The sequence below is a fragment of the Bos taurus genome, chromosome 22 (genome assembly GCF_002263795.3).
Source record: "Bos taurus isolate L1 Dominette 01449 registration number 42190680 breed Hereford chromosome 22, ARS-UCD2.0, whole genome shotgun sequence".
NCBI lineage: Eukaryota > Metazoa > Chordata > Mammalia > Artiodactyla > Bovidae > Bos > Bos taurus.
Window position 1 is genome coordinate 31,828,710 of NC_037349.1, and position 15,619 is coordinate 31,844,328.

Genomic DNA, 15,619 nt, shown 5'->3' on the forward strand with positions numbered 1-15,619 from the left:
GGTGACAGAACAACGGTAGTGTCAGCAGCACCTGTACAGATGAACCACTTCTGTGTTTCCTATGTAAACTCCTAAATTCTAATGGCAATGACACCAGTAGCAGCACTTGGGTGGAGCAGGAGGCAGAGAGCAACAGTAATGCAGGTGCAGCAGCAGGTACAGCTAGCATCCACTGCACCCTTACTACAGTAAGTACTCTCACTACCTCACCAAACCTTCCCAGCCAGCCAATGCAGCCGGGACCCTCGTTACCCAGGTAACAAGTCTAAGCTGTAACTGATGAAGGCCTCCGCTTATGTGCAAGAGATAATGGGAATTTTTCTTCTGAGAAAGATGGAGGTTCTTCAAACTAGTCTCCCTTTCTGCTTCCCGGTGGTTGGTTTAGCCACAAGTTTGGGGGAGAAACTCTGTGAGGCTCAAGCAAAGCGTGTCATTTGACCGTGGTGATTGTTCCACAATGTATACACAGACCAAAGCATCATGTTATACACCGGAAATATATAAAATTCTTATTTGTCAATCACACTGCAATAAAGCTGAAAAAAAGAAAAGAAAAGCAAGCTATCATATTGGTGTGGATATTTAGGCTCTAAAATAGCTACGCCGTGCTACTAGGACAGAAAAAATTCTAGAAGAATGAAAGATACAAAGATATTGAACTTTGACAACATGAGGTATTACAGCTTTTACTGGATAAAGGTAACTGTGTAACGAGGCTGTCCTGTGAAATGCGAAAAGATAAAGGAGGAACTCACTACAGGCCAAGTCGAAACGTGACAGTTAGGAATGACAGACGCCGGTGTGGACACAGCCGTGGAGTTCGGCTGCTGCCCTACACGGTGTTGAGAAACCTAAGTTAGTGCACCTCATTATTTATTCCTTCACCTTGCTGGCCTATCATTACGATGAAGGGAAACATGTTGATAAAGGCAAAGAATGTTCTGGCAACAAAAGTAATGCCTTACCCGTAAATAGCACGTGCTGTCTTTAAATACCTCCCTGTGAGGCATCCCGGAGTTCATCACTGTTCAACCTGCATCTACTCCAAAAGTTCCTCATGCTAATCCCTGGTGGCTCAGACAGGAAAGAATCTGCCTGCAATGCAGGAGACCAGGGCTCAATCCCCGGGTCAGGAAGATCCCCTGGAGTAGGAAATGGCTACAACTCCAGTATCCTTGCCTAGAGAATCCATGGACAGAGGAGCCTGGTGGGCTAAAGTTCATGGGGTCGCAAAGAGTTGGACACAACTGAGAGACTAACATTTTTAATTTTTCACTTTTGAGAATCACTGGGTTAGTAGATTCAGAAGCCCAGGGTCAAGCCAACATAAGACTCCGATGCGCAAAAAGAGGCTCAGAAGAACCCTACAGAAGAATCTGGCTAGAGTTGGCCTGGGTTGGAATGATGGTTCTGGATCATCTAACCAAGAGATAATCTGGCCCCACTCCCCTTCTGTTCTGTGAACCCTCTTGTTTTCCTGCTCATTGTCTTTGAGTCATTTTCTCTTAGTGCAGTGTCTCAAACTAAAAATTCATTTCAAGTCAAAAATTCATTTCATTTCACCCTGCTGGTGCTATGGGCAAAGATGGAATCACAGTGAGAGCCTGGTTACTGAGCACAGGCTTTGGGCTGGGGAATTAAGTCAAGTATTCCTTTGTAATTCACTCAATTATCCTACAACTTAGATAATATTATTATCCACTCACCCCACTTAGTCCTCTGTTGAAATAGAGACTACAGGAATAACTTGCTCAAAGAGAAAAAAAAAAAGAACTAGTAGCTGGTCAAACTGAAATTTAAGTTAATCCTTCTTACTCAGAAGGTTGAACCCAGAACTCTAGACTTCTTCAACTGTTTACAGCTCTTAACCAGTTTACAATAATAAAAGATTCTTTGCCAAAAAAGCATCAGGGCTTTTTGTCTGGAGAAGGTCAGCATGCAGCAAAAGAAAAAAACAAAAGAATCAAAATGCTTGGGTTTAAGTGGATTGAAAATAAGAAGAGGTTGAATTTCTTGGCAAGTAAGAAGTCCAGATCTATCCTATAGGCCCTGCTTGTCTGACATAACACTGGCCTTGCCATGCCCTCTTCTTTAGACAGAAGGATGGCCTGGTGAGATTCAGAATGAAGGGGACAATCTGTTATGTCGGGACACCCTAACATGCGACTAAACAGAGGCTGGCTGGTCGCAGTCACCCCGCCCCTCTGTTTTGGAAGATCCCACATTCTACAAACTGTCTGGAATTCATTAAGACAGGAAAACAGGCTGACAGTCGTATTTCAAATTTTATTCAGCACAAGTTCTGTGGAAAACAATTTGGTCATGCGGGCACACTCAAAACCACCATCACTCTGTTTCTCAACCAAATCATTCAGTCAAGTGACTGCAGTGTGCTTCAAGTTTCACACTTTGCAAATCTCTGATAAACTACAGCCCTCTGAGACCTGGGTGAGGGCTCCTTATGGGAGTACAGCCAGGTTAACTCCAAGTCACTCAGAGCTCACATCTGGACAACCCAGCACCCTACCAGGTTTCACTAATGTACATCTGATCACTAACATTCTAGAGGGAATTTTCCTTTTTTTAAAATCAGTATGTGATTATCAATGATCCTCTCTAGCCTGACGATAACAAGCAACACCCTATTTTTTTTTTTTTTTTTTACAAAATATATTCCAATCCAGGGTATTTTTCCTATGGAGACACAGAACTTATGGTAAAAGCATTAGGGAAGTGTGTGCGCATCAGCATGTCCTGGGGGACTTACTGAAAGACACAGACTGCTGGGACTCCCCAGCCACAGTTTCTGATTCAGAAGGTCGTGGGTAGGGGCTGCGAATATGCATTTCGAACAAGTTACTAAGGGACACTGAAACTGTTGGTCTGGAGGCCATATTTTGAAAATGATTGCACTAAGGTGATGGTGGTAGTGGTGGATGTACTGTTGTTGTTTGGAAATGGGGTGGTGATTTTAATCAGTGAACTGGAAATAGGAAGCAATGCAGACAGGTGGGCTTTAGACAATGGATCAGCTCAGGTGGCCCCCACTGGAGTGACAGAAAATTCAAATTAACCACTTTTAATCAGAAAAAAAAAGATATAAAATAAAATAACAGAAAAGACCAAGGATAAACCTAAGCAAAGATAGGCACAACTCGATTCAGAAGCCAAAACCCTCCTACTAGGACCATGGTGATGATAGCTAGCTATCCACCAAAAGTGGGTTCTCCTTTCTAAGTTAGAGGTTTTGCTGCTCAGCTGGGGTCTCTCTTTCCCAGTTCCCACCCCGGCATCCAGACCTAGATATGAAACTGGACCTTGCCAGAGAATCTGAGCAGAAGTGATGCCTGTCACTTTGGGACTTAAGTTATACCTTCTCCTCTTCCTTTCCACCATCAGACACAAAAGATGCCAGGGTTCTAGGCAATGACAGAACCAGAAGATGGAAGGAGCCTGGGTTCTTGATTTGTCACATGGAGGAAAGCTGTCTGCCTACCAGGAACTACTACTTATATGATTATCATCTGCCACTTCGTTATAGCAACTAACATTAACCCAAAATAAGGACTTAGTTTTTCTCTGCCTCCAAGTTAGGGCTTCATTCTAAAACACAACAACCTTCCCAAGTTCAAGATCAATGGAAATAAAAGGAGACTCTCTGTGAGCACCCAAGCAAATCCTGGGATTCATTACATTAGTCTACATGTAACTCCCTGAAACCGATCCCTGTGATACAGAAGCATGGCGAGCCTGTATCAATTTCTCCACCCCAAAGCCATGAAACTCAAGCATGTAGGCTAAGCTGTGGGAAGGGGCTGTTACAAGAATTTGGAAAAGTGATTACAGGCAGGCAAAATAAAAGTGCCCACTAGGGGAAACACATGAGGACAAGGGAGCTGGCTGCCAGTGAAATCTGATTAGAAAGATGACAGGTGTATGAAACCAAGAGTGAGAAAGAGGGGTACCTCGGCCAGCAGAGTGACGTGTATATCACTGACTCCAGAAACAAATCCCAATTAATTGTTCTTGCCATTCAGCCCCTTGCCATTAAAGCGTGCATTTTAGCAACTGCAATACTATGATCAAGTGAACGGCATCAAATTCTCTCATTCACTTCTGAATCAACAGTGATATAAAGCACCCACACGCTATCAATATCGACAGAGTTGCATTTCACGACCCCGTCATTTAGCATTTATACCTCCAGCCTTCATCTAGATAAGATGTGATTAGTGTTTATCTACCTAAACACCAGTGGATAAATGACCATGCCAAGGTGATGCAAGATGTGGTTCCAAAAAGTCTACCCACCGATTGTCCCATACACCACAAGCCAGAGGCCAGTTTCTCTCAAAGGTTACTCTCTAACCATGCTTCTTTGGAGCAAACGGGCAAACTTTTATTTGGAATGTCACCAGGAATCATGCCAGCTGTTTATATTTTTAGAGACTCTTTTACATAAGCTATTGTAAACTCTACCTTGAAAAATGAACAGACTTTTCAAGAATACATAGTTGGTGTCATCCTTTTCCCTTAAAAGGAAATGATCCTAACTGGCCAATACTATTTTAATGTTTATTCACAGTCATTATGCTTATTCACAGTCATTCTCTGCCCCAAGTATTATAAATTTGTTGCAAAAGGTTCTATTGGCTGAGATGCCAATTTTCTCAAGTTATGCAGTTATTTGAGACTTATGAGTTATTTGAGTTTGAGTTATTTCTCAAGTTATTTGCAGTTTACACAGAGCAATCTGACCCCGAAATAATACCTTTTCATTTACTGCTAAAAGATTTCAAATGCAAAAAAAAATTAAACAGAAGTATACTCAGTCCTTTTGACAGAGAAGGGATTGTTACAATATTGGAGTGCCTGTGAATACCACCTCCAACTGTTTGGGACAGGTTCAGGCAAGAGGAACAAGGTGGCCACATCTCACTGAGGTGCCCAGGTAGGCTTTATAGGGATTGTGCTAGGTTCCAAGTTAAACAGGAAAATCATCCTTATGTTTTCTGTGTGCTTTTCCCTTCATCAAGTTTCCAATCTCCAGTTAAAAAATTAATGTATGTTTTTTAGAACCAGTTAATATTCAGGAACGTATCACAGAAAAGGTACCAAAGTAAGTACAGCATTCCTGTCTATTTTATCCTGATCTGATATACAACCTCAACCACTGGGCTCAAGAACATTTCTCTGCCTCAAATCTTCTTCCAGTGGAAGCAAGTTAAGCTTCCCAGAAAGAAAACCTATCCTACAAAAGCTACACATGGTCCCATCAGTGGGGACGACCACCCTTCCCATCGGCTCTTGACCTTGCGGGAAAGTAGGGGAATGTGTGTGAATGTGTCAGCAAGTTCTCCCACTCGGGGGTGGGGGTGGCAAGGGCGCAGGCCACAGAAGCCTTCCTGAAATTGCTCAATAGCCCACAATTTTCTTATAGAAAGACACCATTCTACCAGTGCCTTCCCTAAAATTTCAACTTACCACGTTCGGATTTAAAACATTTGCTCCCACGCAACCCAAGACCCTTTTCCCGTGGACACCTGAATCAAAGAACACAGCTACTGTAATTTGAATGCTTTGAAGATTTCTTTCGTAAAGGAGTGAATTAAAACATGCCATTGCCTATGGATGTCAACTCTGATGGAAGCTGGAAGTGGTGCGTGGGAGGAGAGGCTTCTTCTTTTACTTTCTGCACGAACACTGACATTTTCACATCAGTGTAGACAGGAAGCATGTGACCCAGGGGCTGAAAACAGCCCTGGGAGTCAGGAGTTCTACGTGGGTCATTTCTTTGTGGTGTGCGTGTGTATTTGCTAAAATCAATCTCAGGCTTTACTTTTTAATCCTAGGTGACATGGCCCTCTCCTTTGCACCAAAATGCAGCCAAAAACTGTTCCTAAACATAAAGGAAGTATGGCCAGACCAGAATGATCTCAATGCAACAAAAGTGAAATGAGCAAGGGGACAATTCAAGTAAGACGATCCTGGAAGAAAGGAAGGATAATAAAAATACCAAGACCCATCTCCATGTTTAGTCCAGGGGTAGATTTGTAAAGACAAGCATAAATCTCTGACTCCCTGGACATTAGAAAAACATTTAAGACTTAGTTATAAACACTTATTTATGGTGAAGATGAATGCCTGCATGTCTTTCTCCATTGTTCATATATTACCTCTTTTCATGCATTACCTTTCATCTTCACAGCAGCCTTGCAAGGTAGTTTTCACTCCATCTTACAGAGGAGGGAACTCAGACCCAGAGAGGTTGGTGAGCTTGTCCAAAGTCACACAGCTAGCGAATGGCAGCACCAAGATCTGCACTTTTAACTCAGACATTTGGTGACTGCAAATCACTTCCTCTATGAGGTCATTTCTAAAGACCCATCCAATAAAGCACTTCTTTCCCAGGCACTCTATATCAATAACATTCTATTTCGTTTTCCTAGCATGAAAACTTGTCTTATTCATCTATTTGCATCATTATCAGCTTATACCCCCCACCTCCAAGATGAGAGCACCATGCTAGCAGGGACCTAGTCTGTCTGATTCTACTTTTGATTCCCTACACCAGCAAAGAGCTGTCATACGATAAGCACTTAATAAATAAGTGTTGTAAAGAAGGGGAGAAATGAGGTAGGTACAGGAAAGAAAAAAAACAAACCATTCCATGTCCCTCTGACCCCAAAGTTATACTGCCTTTGCTGAAAGCGACCGAGTGACGTTTGAGAAATGACCTGGGGAGGACAACAGGGGCTCACGACTTTGGGGTATCATTTACTTCCTGGTGAGTCTTTCTCTCACCATGTCTCCACTTCCTGAAGCACTGCATTCCTCTCAGCCTGCCCTGGTTCAACCTCTGTGCGAACACTCCAAAGGTGTATGTCTTTAACCTTCACAGCATGCATGAAAGGCCACAGGAAGGAGGATGCAGCAAAGAAAGAAGGTGGCCGTGTTTAAGACCAGACCTAGAGACACAAGCAGCCTGGTCCCCAGTCCTTCGGAACAGAAATAGGGTGTGGGTGTTTCAACAGAGATCCCAGATCTGCCCGCTGGTCCTCTCGCCCTCAGCTGGCTCAGGAAAGATACAGCCTTCATGGCTTGCTGTGATTCCTTGCCCTCAAGTACACACTGTTCACCAGACTCACAAAAACCTCCTTATAAACTCTACATTTGTCTTTACAATATGAAAAGCTTGGGCAACTACAGTGACTATCTCCGACCCGCCTTCCTGACTGTTTTCTCCAAATAATGCATATTTGGAGATGAGTCAAACATATTTTTATAATTTACTTTGATGAGACAGACCTAACAGCAAAGTACATTTTATACTTAAAACACACACACAAAACAAATGAAACTCTTGCTTACCGTCCTTGAAAAATGACCAAAAAAAAAAATTTAGCCAAATTTTTCTCCTATTATTTATCCTAATACTGCCAGTTCTGAAACAAAGCAGTTGGAAGGGGAAATTTAGTAACTTTGATTTGTCCCAAGATACATTTTTTTACACTGAGGTCCTATTCCTGACAGTAAGCACATGTGACCTGTTCTAAAAAAAGGATATTTTCCACTTCTTGCACAACTGGAGCAGATATAAACATCAGCCTGTGCAAACGGCACTGCAGAACTCAAAGGGAATTAAACACACACACACATACACACACTTAAATAATTCTATAAATAGCAGTACTCGGGAAAAGGAAATCTCCAATAACACACAAAACCAACACTTAGAATCCCACTTTAATCAAGTTTTCCATCTAATCATACCATACAAGCAATTTGCATAATAAGATCTGAACATCTGCCAGGTTAACGTACTTCAATCTTGTCTATTTTGCTTCAGATACATAATTCTGCACTTGCTTTAGTGCTGTGATGAGGAGGGGGGAAATTGCAATCATGGTAAAATAGAAGAGAAGAAATTAATATTACTAGCATGTGCTAGGCACGCTACAAAGCACATTTACACATGTTATCTCCGTTTTAAAACTTCCACCAATCCTAAGAAGACACTTCTATAGATTCCACTTCACAGGTAAAGAAATTAAGAGTCCAGGAGGCTAAGAGTCTAGTTGTGAACACACACACATCAGTTAAGTAGCAAAGCCACGGGCACTGTGCTTAATTAAGCATGGCTACTTCTGAACCTGTCTATGTGGATCCAGTCTCTGCCACCCCAGGTGCCCACAGAGCAAGAGAAAGAGCTGGGACTCTGGTGACAAGTATAAAGGCAGGAATGTATCTGGGGGTGCAGTGGTTAAGACTCCATGCTTCCAATGCAGAGGGTGCAAGTTTAATCCCTGAACGGGGAGCTAAGATGGAAGCAATATTATAACAAATTCATTAAAGACTTTAAAAATGGTTCATAGCAAAAAAAAAAAAAGATCATGCCTTCCAAGGCATGTAACATTTTATTTAATGTTATAAATAACTATGCTTTGAGTATTGCTTGACATTCAATGCCAAAATTGAATACCCTTATTTACTGACAAAACTCCACCCCAGTTTCCCTTCCTCTATTACATTCCCATGGCTCATGCCCCTGGTTATCACACTCCGTCCTGTATGTTTGGCTGGATCTGTGTGTTCCCTTCCCTCCCGCTGCAGAGGTGAGTTTTGGAGAAGATGCAGCACAGGCAGGCCCCATGCCTTTCACAGGGCAGCCCAGAGTAGTGCACTGGAGCCCAGGACCAGAGCCAGAACCAGGCCCACCTAATCGTGATGCCTTGGTTTCCTTCTCTGTAAAATGTCAACAGCAAAAATACAAGCACCCAAGGTAGAAGTGAGACTTAACTGAGTTAACAGAAGTAAAATACCCAGAATCATTCCTGGCATGTAGTAAGGACTGCATGTTACTTGTTTTTAAAATTATAATCCACAACATTATTGTTCTTATTTATTATTATCATCTCAAGCAGTTAGTGCAAGTTAACACATGTAAAACCACTTAGGACAGGGGCTGGCACACAGTGCGGCCTCAGTAAATGTTAACAGCGTTCATTGGTATGAATTCGCAGGTACTCAACAGATATGTGTAGAATATGAATCTGTATGTATGTGATGATGCCACCGATGTTCTGTTTTTGTTTTTTTCTTAAACCAGCATAAAGAAACTGTTAAGGACTGCATCAAAATTATAAAACACAAAAGATTTATCTGCAGCACCTCATTAGGAGGAAAAGCAAAAAGATTTTACTAAACTTGGGATAATTTTATTGCATAACAACGCTGGCCCTTAGAGAAGAAAGCCAGAGTCAACCAAATGCAAACACATTCTGGAAGGTCAGGACTCACTGCTAAGTAATAGAGAAATAACAAGAACATCTGCTAACATTTACTGAGCACTAAATATGTGCCCAGCATCATGCTAATACTTTTCCATAGTCAATGTCACAATTAATGTCCTTAAGACCCTTAGGAGGCAGGCCCCTCAGTTGCCAGATGAAGAAACTGAGGTTAGAGGTCACCCAGCCTCCCCAAGGTCACTTAGCTTGTTAGGGACAGAAATGACAGAACAATCCTCTTAAATCTCCATGTAAAGTAATTCTCTACAGATTAGACAGAAAGAAAAATCAAGAAAACTTTCCAAAATCAATAAAAGATGGACAGTTCAGTCTTGCCAAGAATGAACAATCATTCATTTCATTTTATAAAGGAAAGGGTATTTTTAATAGGAAGATATGGGTGCATGCAAGGTTGCTTCAGTTGTATCTGACTCTTTGTGACCCTAGGAACTGTAGACCCCCGGGCTCCTCTGTCCATGGGCTTCTCCAGGGAAGAATACCAGAGTGGGTTGCCATGCCCTCTTCCAGGGGATCTTCCTGACCCTGGGATTGAATCTCTTATGTCTCCTGCCTTGGCAGGCAGGTTCTTTACTACTAGTGCCATCTGGGAAGCCCAGGAAAAATCTCAGAATAAATCCAAGAAATGGCAGTGGCTTTACATGGAAATTCATGCATGTGAGCATGAGTTGGACACAACCATCTTTTCTTTCTCATCTGAATACAAATCTGCAACAATTTCACACACCTCTCTCTGAATCAGCATCTGGGAACCATTGCTCTATCTCATCCTGCCAATATAAACCTAATACTCACTTTCATTCCCATTTCTAATTTGTGGGAAGTTAAAGAACCATTATCTAAACCATTATTAAAACTTTGAGAAGAGGAGAAACTGGAATTAGATTAAATCAATTCTGAAGTCTGTCCAGGAAAAGGGCATTAGCAGCTACAAAGCCACAGAATTTAGCACCAAGTAAATGAAACAAAAGAACTATGAACCTGAAAGATGCTAACATATTAAAAAAAATCTTTTTCGGGACCTAAAGCCCTACAGAGAGTCCCTTCCCGGAGAGGGACCTATTCAGTGGTTCCACATCTGACCCTGACCTGACTGTGCTCGTGTGTGCTATCTGGGTTCACGCTCTCATACTTGGCACCTTTCCTCTGCCACCCACCATTCGCGGCTCATTTCCAGGAGAATACACCAAGGTTTCAAAAACCTTTGGGGAGGAACCAAACTGCAAACATTTCTTCAGGAGACCCTTTACTCTTGTGTGTGTCTCTCTATGACACAGCTTCTCCAGTCGTCGTGACCAAAGTGGGGTTCCATCACCTAAATCCATTGGCTTCACATTCCTAAAGTCTAGGAGGTCTGGGTTAGGAATGAAACTGTCTTTCCTCATCAAACACTTGCACATCTAAGCCTAATCCAAATGAAGAATATATAAACTCCTCTTTGGAGACAGCACGGTGGATACCTGTTTTAAAAGGAAGGCAGCCTTAAATGCAAAAACCAGAATCAAATAGCCCATCCAGAATTAAATACAAAGGGAGAAAACAACACATAGTCAAACAACAAAACACTATTGTGCCAGGCATTGTTCTAGGCCTTTTCATCTGCAACAGGGGTGAGTCTGTGTCCCATGGACATTTGGTGGTGTCTGGACATATTTTTGGATGTCACAACTTGAGGAGGGATGCTATGGCCTTGAGCAGGTAAGCCTGCGATGCTGTTAAACATCCTGCAACGCCCAGGACAGCCCCCACAGCAAAGACCTATCCAGTCCAAAGTGTCAACAGCACTGATGATGAAACTCTGTTCTAGGTTCTGGGGGCACCACAGTAAACCAGGAAGACCCAGAAATTCCTGTCCCCTTGGACCCTGCAATTTAGTACAGAGAAACATAGCATAATTGGAACCCATTAGAAAATGATAGACTAGGTCATAATGCAAGTACTGTGGGAAAAACTGAGCAGAGCAAGGGACACAGAGTTTAGAAGGAGAGCCACAGCACAGGGCATGCTCAAGGCAGGAATGACATTTAAGGGAAGACATGAAGTCGGCTGGGGAGGGAATGAACGCTACTGCTCTCCGGACAAAGACAGAAAGTGCACTTGCTGGCCCCAGCAAGTGCAGCTTACAAAGGGCCAGAGGTGGAGAGGTCTGGAGTGTTCCGGGAATGGTGAGGAGGCTGGCTATAGCAGAGGGAGCCAGGACAGCAGCAACAAGAGACACACACAGTCAGCGCTGACAGGGAGCCCGCCCATAAAGTGGTCTGCGTTGGACCACTTTAAGGGTCTCGAGTTTTACTGATACCAGGGAGGGTTCTGAAGAGAGAACATGATGTGATACATTTACCATGAGGTTTCTCAACCTCAGCAGTAACAATCTGGGGACAGATAATTCTTCATTTGAGACTGTCCTGAGCACTGGAGAATGCTCAGCAGCATTTCCACTCTCTACTTACTAGAGGCCAGTAGTAACTCTCATCCATTGTACCAAAAATGTCTCCAGACATTGCTGAATGACCCCTGAGTGGGGCAAGCCACCATTCAGGTTGAAAACCAGTTTTAACATAGATATTGTGGCTCCTGTGTTGAAAAATCCACTGAGAGTCAGCAAGGATAAAGGCAGGAGAACAGGTAAGAGATAATTAGCCAGGGAGGCCAGGTGGCAGTCTGAACCAAAGTGGGAGCAGAGGAGTTGATGACAAGTAGGCAGATTCTAGGGGCATCCCTGGTGGCTCAGACAGTAAAGAATCTGGCTGTAATCCAAGAGACCCACGTTAGATCCCTGGGTTGGGAAGAGCCCCTGGAGAAGGGAATGGCAATCCACGCCAGTATTCTTGTCTGGAGAATCCAAGGGACAGAGGAGCCTGGCAGGCTACAGTCTATGGGGTCACAAAGAGTTGGACACAACTGAGCAATTAACAGTTTCTTTTTTAGGAGGATTCTAGACATATCTTCAACTCCAAAAGACAATCCAGAAAATACAACTGATAGACAAGGCAGTTGCAGCCATCTTCCCCTTCTGATTTCAACTTTTTCCAACCAAGATTACAAGAAGGGAGGTCCCAGTCAAAGACTTAAGACAAAAAGCCACAAGGAGGGGGCCCTGAACATGCAGCCCTTGCAAAGTCACACAACAGATGTCGATGACAATACATCAGACAACTGTGGAAAACTGTACTATAGGGAAATTTTGCCAACCCCATATATTTATTCACAGATTTTATTTCACTGGTTTATTTCAAAGAGCATGTGTCTGCTCCACAGACAAGTTTTACAACTTTTTTCATTTAGCCTTCCTCTGTGCACCGGTTCCATCCTGCACCTGTTTCCAGCTTCAGCGTGTGAAACCAGCGCTTCCCACATCCCCGAAATTTTCTTTACACGTGCAAGCTAGCTCCTGAGGATGCTCAACCCTTGCAAGTCTTTTTTTTTTTTTTTTTTTTTTTTTGCCGACTCTTGAAAAAGAACAGGCCCCAAATCCTCCAACGTGAGTTTCATGGCATTCATTTGGGTTTTTCCAGATGGTATTTTCCTCACTCTCTCAAATTTATTTAATGTTATGTATCAGCTACCATCAAAAATGTTCCAAACAGTCCGGTTAATTCATGTCTTTCAGGACTACACACACACACACACACACACACACACACACACACACTCTCCCTCCCTCATTCTAGCCATGTAAGCATTTGCTTATAGAAGCAAAAGCAGAGACTGCTCGGTAAAACACTGGTCCCTTCAGCCGAATACAGATAAAGCCCCAATGAGCATAACCAACAATACCCTTTACACACTATTACTCCACATCCCCAACCCCCAACACACACAATCTAGGCTCACACACAAAACAGCCATTATGAAGAGAAACCATCAACTAAAGACTGGTTTTAGGCAACTAACTGCATAGGAGGTTTCCTTCCAATCTCCCTGAAGCATCTGCCAGGAGACTGCTTCAGCCACCCAGTCAGTCGGTGTGCTCTTAGCAGTTCTTCCCCAAAGTGGATTCAGTTTGACACAGCCCTGAAGGAAACGAGCCTAACTGCACAAGTACCAATCCCCCATGCCCCAGCAGCTGTGATCACACGCCTTCACTCCGGATTCAGTCCTTCCTTCACCATGATTTCTGGGCCCTCTCCCCCCATAGCCAGGCCCCTTCACCCAAACACTATTGACAGTGAGGGGCCGGCAGGAAGGTTTGAGACGGATGAAGAAGCACTGCTGAAGCTTCCAGTTCCAGCCTCATGCTACCTCACAACTGAGGGGTGGAACTAAACCCTCTCTACTCTCAGCGCCTCAACTGACCACCTCTCTCTTAGTAAACACTGGAAATGTCCTGAGTGGCCACAGGACAGAGAGGAAGAAGACACCTAATCTGCTCCAAGGGACAAGTGGGAGTGGAGGCAGCGTAAGCAGTGGGCACTAGGGGTGATGCGACGCCAGACCAGCAGGTGTCTTCACTCTCCTCCCAAACAGTTTTAGAAGTGCCCGGAGAATGAAAGACGTGTCCCGGCCCAACAGCGGCCACTCGCCAAATCTCCGTCTCAAAGTTTGGTTTTTTTTTTTTTTCCCCTCCAGGCCTGTATTTGAATGGGACCCCAAAGCCCGGGAGTTCCACCTGGACGAGGAGACACGCCCCACCCCACCTCGCACCCCGCCCCTCCCGCACAGGGGTGCCGCGGCCGGGAAGGTCAGGGGCGGGGCTCGGGAAACCTCACCTGGAGGCGGCCCGAGGTCGGCTTTCCCAAAGGGGCCCGACTCCTAAGCGGCCAACAACACATGAGCTAACTGCTTGCCTGTAACGTCGCGCTCGATCCACCGTAAGCTCTCCTCCCCCAAGTTCTCAGGCCGCTGGGATTTTCAGAAAAGGGGTTCACTCGAAACTCACCAGCGCGTCCCGGCCTGGCGCTCCTTCTCCCCTTCCTCCGCGTCGGGGCACTCCCCAGCCCCCACCCGCTCTCCGCAGCTGGTATCCCCTACTGAGGGGTCCCGTCGCCCTCGCGGGCTGTCCGGGGCTGCCCGCCGCGCCCCCAAAATGCGCTCGGGCGGAGACCCTCATTGGTGCACCCGTCCGGCCGGCACGACCCCCAACTGCGGGGGTCAGTTCGCCCTCTGCCCCGGGGCAAGGGCACGGGGTCCTTGTCCCCGAGTCCGAGCCAGCTGCTTTCCTCGCCTCAGAGTGGGAGGCAACCGGTCCCCCAGGTGCGGGCCGCGCCTCCCTCCAGCTGTCACCACTCACCTGCTCTTCAAAGGTTGACTTTTGAGTTCGTAATAGGTTTTGGGCTCTTCATGAAACTCCTCCCCGACTTCGAAATCCGGCACGATCCCCGATTCCGACTGCATGGCTCCAGCTTCCCGTCCTCGCAGTGCTCCAAACTGAGAACCGAGCCCGGGGTCGGAGGGGAGGTGGCGGGGCCTGGGTCCCCCGAGCGGTGTGCCCCCAAGCCGTGCAGAGCTCAGTCCGCTGGCCCGCGCGCGGCCGCCCGCCCCGGCGCCGGGAGTTTACACTCGAACAGGGACGGGAGGGGCGGCTGCCCGGTGCCGTCTGGGATCTGTAGTCAACAGCCGGGCCGAGTATACCCGACTTGCCAGAGGAGCCGCTCGACACAAAACTACAATTCCCAGAAGGCTAAGCGAGGGCAGAGGCAACGTGGTAGACACCGCTAGTGCAACTCCTGTTTGGATTCATTGTCAATGTCAGCAGCTCCTCTCCCTTCTCTCTCTCCACTAGCTTCAAGGGTACCGACTTGACCATTTAATATTAATAAGAATGGACTCAGCTTTGTTCTCCTACCATCACTCCTCCTCCAAGCTCACACATTCGCGAGGGCACGCCAAGTCCTTATTAAAAAAAAAAAAAAATAGTAAAGGGTTTTGGCACTAGAAAGTTTCAGCCTTCAAGTCTCTCTTAAATAGACTTTATATCAGGCTACATGTATTACAGCGCTGCTGCGACAAATCAACTTGTCCTCGATTTGGAACTGCGTGGAGGAACTTTCCTTCACTCTGTAAGTAAAATAGTACTGTTCTTGTGCGCCCCTTTCCTGTAACTAACTCAGTCAGGGCTTTTACAATACTCTTCATCCAGCTGAATGACTCTCTCCTTTATCCAATTAGCCACTTCTAATCCAAAGCGGCACTTGAAAGGTGCAGTTAATTTTAAAAGGCACAAAGTTACAAAACAGCATCGTCACTGTCTGCTTTTAATTTCTCAGTTGGCTGGGACTTCAAATGAAGTTGTCCTAACTTTACAGGAGTGAAGCTGTGGGGCACATAAAATGTGCAAGTGTCAACTCCCCCCACCCCCACCACAGCTTCCC

At 45.0% G+C, this 15,619-nt stretch overlaps 1 protein-coding gene across 7 annotated transcripts in view; it reads right to left on the reverse strand.

Moving 5' to 3' along the window:
- The window catches only part of MITF (melanocyte inducing transcription factor), a 228,836-nt gene extending 214,056 nt beyond the window's left edge, over window positions 1-14,780 (reverse strand). For 6 of the 7 annotated variants that reach the window (XM_024982417.2, XM_015459503.3, XM_059879470.1 and 3 more), the window contains exon 1: window positions 14,539-14,780. In XM_024982417.2, coding sequence (XP_024838185.1) covers window positions 14,539-14,642 — 104 coding nt within the window. In that variant the 5' untranslated portion in view covers window positions 14,643-14,780. Of the gene's footprint in view, window positions 1-6,193; window positions 14,496-14,538 lie in introns of those variants that run through there. The other variant, XM_024982419.2, reaches the window with a different exon arrangement.
- Window positions 14,781-15,619: the final 839 nt, after the last annotated feature.